The sequence below is a fragment of the Nicotiana attenuata genome, chromosome 8 (assembly GCF_001879085.1).
Source record: "Nicotiana attenuata strain UT chromosome 8, NIATTr2, whole genome shotgun sequence".
NCBI classification, from domain to species: Eukaryota; Viridiplantae; Streptophyta; class Magnoliopsida; order Solanales; family Solanaceae; genus Nicotiana; species Nicotiana attenuata.
The window spans coordinates 28,070,510-28,078,331 of NC_031996.1; the positions used below are offsets into that span (position 1 = coordinate 28,070,510).

General features: G+C 34.4%; 1 protein-coding gene across 1 annotated transcript; it reads left to right on the forward strand.

The window, feature by feature from the left end:
• LOC109231129 (cytokinin riboside 5'-monophosphate phosphoribohydrolase LOG3-like) lies at positions 1,720-6,369 on the forward strand. The gene is made up of 7 exons (XM_019396692.1): positions 1,720-2,013; positions 2,814-2,911; positions 3,305-3,335; positions 3,923-4,022; positions 5,280-5,350; positions 5,434-5,577; positions 5,895-6,369. Exons 1-7 carry the CDS (start codon positions 1,867-1,869, stop codon positions 5,985-5,987), a joined length of 684 nt encoding a protein of 227 aa, XP_019252237.1. The 5' UTR covers positions 1,720-1,866; the 3' UTR covers positions 5,988-6,369.

The window sequence follows — 7,822 nt, forward strand, 5'->3', positions numbered from 1 at the left end:
TGATTGAAAATCTACAAAAATTAAGGTGACGAAAAGCGTGAGGAGACTAATTGTCAAATTAGTATACAATGACAACAACAAAAGTAATCCCATAAGTCGGTAATTGTCAAATTAGTATATATACTGTAAATATATAAAACTTAAATTCCAATATATAGGTATTAATCATGGAGTTCCTATTTTTATTTGGTGTTTATATAATGCTGGATTTCTAATTAAAGTTTTTCAAGACATTTTTTGAGAAGGAGCAAAAGACTGGAAAAGAAAAAGAAAAACACAAAACTAATAACAAGTTATGTAGAATCATTAAATTAGAACCATGATAAGATTAAATAATTTCGATCGCTGGCTAAAATTAAAATGGTCTTTGCCCAATATAATTAGTTCTCGTCTTCAGCCCTTAATAAAAAAAATTAGTCCTCGTCTCCAATTATATTTTTGCATTTTATGGTTCTATTAAGTTCTTATGAGATGGAAAAATTTCTGCAAAATACTCGTGTGTAGTAATATACTTATGCAATATTTCTTTTACAATATGTACCAATGTTTCGCTTGGTAGGGTTAAAATATTGTCAAATTATTTATGCTTTTAGTAAGATTGTTACATTTAAGAAAACTGTACATAGCGGTTGTGATAAGACTTCTGAGAATATTCAAGATTGACATAAATCAGAAGTCTTAGGGGCCGTTTGGCCATACAAAAATGTTCACCTTTTTCCAAAAAAAAAAAACTTACTTTTTTCCAAATTTTTTTTTTAATTTTCACTTAGAGATGAATTTCAAAATTTTTTGAAATTTGAAAAACTTCAAAAGACTCTTTTTTAAAATTTTCACTTCAAATCACTTACAAAAATTCAATAAAGTCCAAAATATTTTTATGTTCAAATACAACTCTAACTTTCAAATACCAATTTCATTTGAAAAAAATTCGCTTTTTTCTGAAATTTTACAATATTTATGTCCAAACGCCAACTTACTCTTTCTATTTCTATTTCTCTCTCTATAGACAAATACTTTTATATAAAGTAACCATAAAATTCGATACGACATAGTTGGTTATTCTAACTCGGTCGAGGTGATTTTCATTTACCAGCATATAAATATTCTAAATTTCTCTTTCCGAGTCCTTATGGCCCCTATGAACACTTTTTTTAATGTATAAAATTAGGCATTTTTAACCGGTGAAAAGTGATGGGTGACCATCTAGCATTTCTGGCTCGGCTTTGATAAAGCAATTTCGGAAAAATTCAATAGTCGGGAACTGGATCCCTTCAGACTTGGAGAATGTATGATGCTGGATCGGGATTGGGTGAACCAACTAGTCGCTCTTCTAATTGTAGTATTGGGTTCCCTTTTTATTACATACGTTATACGTTTGTAATATTCCATAAGAATTTATTTCAACTCCCCCTATCTCCACTCTACGCTACACCGACTCCCCTTTACATGTTGGAATGGACAAAAGTTTATTGCTATATATATAATGATTACGTATTTCAATATATTGCTACAATTAATTATCCCTTATCTCACATGCTAAAGGAACCCTTAAGATGCCCAAATTGAACCAGGCACCTCGTGTTTAAAAAAAAATGGTCCCGTGCTAGACCGAGTTAAGTGTTGGGTGACGTGGAATGCGGCTTATACATAGAACCATTTTGGTGTGGCCAATGGGGTAGGTGGTCAAGCTAAAAAGCCAAATAGCTCTAGGCAATTTTCTTCTGTGGTACACGTAGTATGTAAGGATACAACAACATATCTATAAATCTCCAGTCTTTATATGCAGCAATAGCATTAGCAATATTCAGTTTCTTTCTATAACGTAAAGGGAACAGTGTCATAAGAAAGGGGCAAAACACAAAAAATATGGAGAGGGAGAGGGAGAGGGAGAGGGAGAGGGAGAGTGATGTTGTAAAGGTATCAAAATTCAAGAGGATTTGTGTGTTTTGTGGGAGTAGTCAAGGCAAGAAGAGTAGCTATCAAGTTGCTGCCATTGAGCTTGGCAAAGAATTGGTATAGAAAAATTCCTCTTTTTCTTTTTCTTTTTCTTGGTTTTAACTTTAACCCCCTTTTGCTTTTAACTCATTCTGGTTTCTGCATAAAGATGGTTTCTTTTTTGTGTTTCCATGATAATGGGGTCTTACTTTAAAGTAAATGTCAAGTTTTTGATTGGAATTTTGGGTTGATTGTTACCCTTTTGCTCAATTTTTCTCTAATTTAATTTTTCTGCAATATACTGTTCTTTAAGCAGAGAACTTACATGCAGTGCTTGTATTTCTCTAAAATACAGAGCATTTCTGTTTCTTGTGTGTGTGTGTGTGTGTGTTGGCAACCACTCATAACAAGTTTCATTCTTTTCTGCCAGCTGCTTTGAGGGGTGTGTGTGTGTGTGTTAGCATACATTTCATGTCAAGCTTCATTCTTTTCTGCAAGTTGCTTTGAGTTTAGCACATCGGAAATATAACAAGGTTTTCAGCTTCTAGTGCTAGTTTTTAAAAAAATCTATACTTACAGTTACTTTCATCTACAGGGTTTTTTTGATCTCATTCTCCTCTTTCTTTGGGGCCCCTTTTCTCTCTTATTCTCTAAGTTGTACAATCTTTGCATTTATGCCCTCTTATCTTCTTCATAACATATAAGAGCTAATGAAACAGATACACTAAAAAGTACATTTGTTTTATTGACAAGGGTATAATCCATTTTTCCTAATCATTAAACAATGTGATTATGCTTTTAGACTTCAATGGAAATTACTTTAAACTTTAATTTATCAATTCTTTAGCTTTTCTAATCTTGATTTTGTAATATGGAAGGTCTCAAGGAATATTGATTTGGTATATGGAGGTGGCAGCATAGGCCTAATGGGTTTGGTTTCACAAGCAGTTCATGATGGTGGTCGCCATGTTATTGGGTGAGAACAAGTTATTTTCTATGCTAATATTATCTTAATTGTCTCTCGAAACTCTAATATTAGAGTTAAAAGATTATATTTAATTGAGTTCTATCACTTGCTAACACGATGAATAAACAAGGATGTCTCTTGTGTTAATTAGTATAGTTAGGTTTTTTTATCAATTTAAAGGGAGCCTTGGCGTAACTTGTAAAGTTGCTCTTAAGTGACTAGGAGGTCACAGGTTCGAGCTGTGTAAACAGCCTCTTTCAGAAATGTAGATAAGGTTGCGTACAATAGACCTTGTCGTCCGACCCTTCCCTGGACCCCGCGCATGGCGGAAGCTTAGTGCATCGGGTTGTCCCTTTTCCTTTAAAAAAAATTGATTTTTGTCATGCTATTGTCTGCCTGCAGAGTCATTCCCAAGACACTCATGCCTCGAGAGGTATGTCTGATATGATCAAGAAAATGAATGTTTTTATAACAATAATTATTCCATTGCTTAAGAGCTGATATGATACTTTGAGTTTATTTCTTTCAGTTGATGTAGCAAAGAGAGTATTTACAAAGTTCTATGCTGTGTTCTTTTCTTAATTGTTTGGGCACTGAAGACACTGTTTGTGTTTTCTTGTCCTTGATTGCCTTATCCATATACAATAGTACTTTGACATCTGGCTTTTTCACTAGTATTATGTATTTTTAGTTTCTAAATGGTTTTCCTGACTTTTCCTTCTTTATACAAAGCTTTATTCATTTCTGTTTCAGAGACCAGTATTAGCTCTTGTATTTTCTTTCTTGGCTGTTTCTGCAACTGATATGTATGTATATATCTTGAACTGTAGTGGTGTATTAAGGCTAAGGCTACTTTCTTCTGCAATTGCTCACTCTAAAGACTTTTATTTACTGAAATACTCATCATTACTTCACTACACAACAAGCAGAATTTCTCTCTCTTTCATTTTCTATCTTTATATTTAATTATTTATACCAAAAAATGATTTTTTTTGTTGATATATTGTACTTTTTGAATAGTTAACTGGTGAAACAGTAGGAGAAGTGAAGGCAGTTGCAGATATGCATCAAAGGAAAGCAGAAATGGCTAAGCATTCTGATGCTTTTATTGCCTTACCAGGTTGGTATAAGGTCTTCAGTCAAAGTTTAACTTTTACACGCAAATTCCTATGCAAAACAGCTTAGGTGTAAATTGAAAAAAAGAAAATCAGTGCTTTAATATTTGCTATTTTGGGCAAAGATTTCATTATATGTCTCCTGTTTTTTGTTCTTTTGAATAGTTCAGATAGTCAATTTCTAGGCTTAGTATCCCTCTTCTGTCCAAATTAGGGAAACTGTATTAGTTCCTTTAAAGGACAACAATAATAGAATTTTGCAGGAAATATTTTTAAAATATATATTTACACAAAATTTGCACCTATGTTACAAAAGAGTGGTACCTAATGAGGGAGTATTAATACTCGTTTAGCAAGACAGGAATGGAAGAAAAGGAAAGGATGTGAGGGGTCAGTGGCTATGTTGCTCGAATCCTTAAAAAATGTCACCATAATCGTGTCAGATCATCCAAATATGCATTATTTTAAGAGGATCACGTGGCGGCATTCCGGAGAATCCGAGCAACACATGTTAGTGGTTGCTTTTGTTTTGATGCTTAAAATTACCAAGTGTCTCAGAATTAGCCAGTGTCATGATTAAGGAGCAACAGTTCAAAACCGTAGTTGTTGACCTATCAACATCTTGCACTGAAATTGGAGTTATTCACTGTGAAAGAACCTACTTCTGTCATTTATTCTTTTCCTTTAATGTGCTATAGTCACTTGGGATGATAGAAAAAGGAAAAAGAAAAACTGTTATACTTGCACTAAATTGGTAATACCAACTAGCTGCTGGACCTAACAAGGAAGAGCTCACTCCACTTAAGGATCCTATTTCTCTGCAATTCAAACTGCTCATATCAAATATTCCTTTTGGTTGCATCTTAACTATATAGTCACAAAACTTCCAAACAAAATAAAATAAATAGTTTATAGTTAAAGATGCAACCAAAAGTTTTATTTTAAATTGATGGTAAAGTTGATGCCACACCAGGAGGTTACGGGTTCAAACCGTGGAAACAGTCACTTGCATAAATTCACCGGGCTGCCCTTTTGTCTAGACATTGCTAAGGATTATATTTATGTGATTCATGCACTGTATCATTCTTTTGTTGTTCTTGATTTAAGTTTTCACTTCCCTACTTTGCTTTGTAATATTTGACTAATTTGATCAACCTAAGTAGGACATTATGGTTCATTAATCATTAATTTCCCAGTAGTTAAGCACAACATTAGATGGTTTTAGAAGAAGCATTATCGGTATTATCTCCTTCACATTCCAGGTGGTTATGGAACTCTTGAGGAGCTACTTGAAGTGATAACCTGGGCACAACTTGGCATCCACGATAAGCCGGTATATTCTTTAATTCTTAGTAAGATCATAGTTTTATTTTCAACATTCACAATTGAGAACCGAAAGAGACATACATTTTGCAGGTAGGATTGCTGAATGTGGATGGATATTACAATTCATTATTGTCATTTATTGACAAAGCTGTCGAGGAAGGTTTTATCTGTCCAAATGCCCGCCACATCATTGTATCAGCACCAACACCAAAAGAGCTAGTCAAGAAATTGGAGGTAATGCAATGTTTTGATCAAGAAACTAACTTCCTCCCTTTACCTGTTTAGAACGTTTTTACCCTTCAACAAACTAAATAGACTTTCAAAACTACATGAGAAGAGCTTTAAAAAGACAAGAAAATCGTCTTTTCATCATATATATTTGCTTGACCTGCAGCCTATAAAGAACACTGATCCCTTCTGGTGAAAGGAAATAATGATAATCCTTGCCATATTAGTCCAGACGCAATCATCGTTCAACAATATTTGTCATGTAAAGTCATTCTTATATGGAAATCCATATTTAGAGGTACATGTTTTCTTCGCGATTGCAGGAATATGTCCCTTGCCATGAAAGAGTTGCGTCTAAGTTGAGCTGGGAGATGGAGCAGCTCGGCTACCCTCAAGCACAAGAAATGGCAAGATGAAAGTTGGATTTGCAGCGTAGAGTTTCGCGTTAGGACATGAAAATATTGAATTTGAACAAGCTAACCTGAAATTCTTATTTTTGTTGTGGGGGAAGGGTGTTCATTTTTGTTATTCACCCTGTAAATCTCTCTTGAAATGGCAATATCTCTCATCCCCCTGTGGCCTCTTCCCTTCTAGTGGAAATTTCCTTAATATACTGTAAGCTGTAACTATTAAGATATGCATATGTATTTATTTCCTAATGCTGACTTGCTAAGTGTGCAGTGTAGTCCTGTATTTCTTGTTCTTTATCACATGTCTATAAGCTGAAAACAAAAAATATACAATATTTAAGTGACTCTTGGACAATGATGTAAATATTGAAGGCAAAGTTTCAGCTTATTCCCAAGTTCTCAACCATTCTCCTCAACTAGTTTGTAGCTCATTCTCCTGCTTTGGTTTATTCATTGTTTATCTTCTAATTGTCCCAATGTATTAGTAATACATTAATGGGGCAGGGCAGAGCGGGACAGGGCAGGGCAAAACATTATTTTCGAAAAAATTTAATGGGTTAGGGCAGGGCAGGGTTAGGTCCTGTATTAAAAAACTTTCCAAAAAAGAGAGAATGTTTCCAACTATCTTGTATTGGTATGTACCGATAGTTATATAGAAAATTACTGAATCTTCTGCAACTATCTTGTATTAGTGAAGCGTGATGTTTTTATATTTGTTCTAATACTAAATCACTAGCTGAACTCATAGATTTAAAACAATTACTCAAATAGTGAAATCTTAGTGGGTCAAGGCTTGCCTTGCACCGCCCCGCCCCAATTGCCATCCGTATGTATTACATTTGATTTTTCTTTAGTTTAAGCCAACCTTAAATTAAAACTATAAAAACAGGAGTTGTTAACAAAGAGCTGAACATGGACCACAACCCTAATTGATTCCTGAACAGTATAAACAGAACAATATAAGTACAGCAACTTCTTGATAACAAGTGATATCACTGAAGCTAGTTTGATCCGTTTTGTCCCTCGTGTAGCTGCATTGCATTAAAGGAGACATGAGACATCCATGATGTGCTTGTTTTTAGGACCACCTAGTATTAGTAAGCAAAGATAATTGTAGTATCCAAAGGAATTAATATATGTACATTATGTGTGATTAAACTCGTTTTACCATGCCAGTTACCATTTTTATCTGGTTTCTAATTAATGTTTATTGTAGAGATTTACATGTACTATATTATTAGTGCATAAACTCTTGCCAGAAAAAGAAAGCATCGACCGATTAATGAGGAGTGGGAAAGAGGGGCGATACTGTTAGGTGTGTGAGAACAAAATTCCCCATGGAAATTATAAAAAGAAAAATAAGCCACTTATAAAGAGTTGGATACTTTTAATAGTATAAGGTCTTTTGGGAAAAACTGTGCTGGTTTGGCCAAAAGCGACAATATCACTTCATGTTAAGAGTATCTTTGGGCTGTTTTAGTAGCCAAACAACTAGTATCAGAGTTGGCGCAGCTTAGTGCCTTTCACGTCTATGTGCCGGTTTACTACTTTTACCTGTAGTTTCAAAGACGTATACACAACCTCTACTTTGGGCTTCGGTGATCGTAAATACTCGAGTCATATGGGCCACACCATGTTAAGAGTATCTTCGGGCCGCTTTAGGAGTCCATTACTTAAATGGGCACTCAACTATCCAAAATTACCTACTAAAGTCATATTTCTTTCGTTTGTAACAGCAAAGTCACCCAGCTATGCATATAGTACTCAAAAGGTCATTCAACTAGATTTCTCAAACTTTTGATTGCCAAATACCTATTTTACCCTCTAAATTATGAAGTTTT

Bases quoted from the DNA above. Each gene is read 5' to 3' on its own strand.
- LOC109231129 (XM_019396692.1), top strand. From the start codon at position 1,867: ATGGAGAGGGAGAGGGAGAGGGAGAGGGAGAGGGAGAGTGATGTTGTA. The intron at 2,014-2,813 runs GTATAGAAAAAT...GTAATATGGAAG, and splicing joins TTGAGCTTGGCAAAGAATTG to GTCTCAAGGAATATTGATTT. The intron at 5,351-5,433 runs GTATATTCTTTA...TACATTTTGCAG, and splicing joins TTGGCATCCACGATAAGCCG to GTAGGATTGCTGAATGTGGA.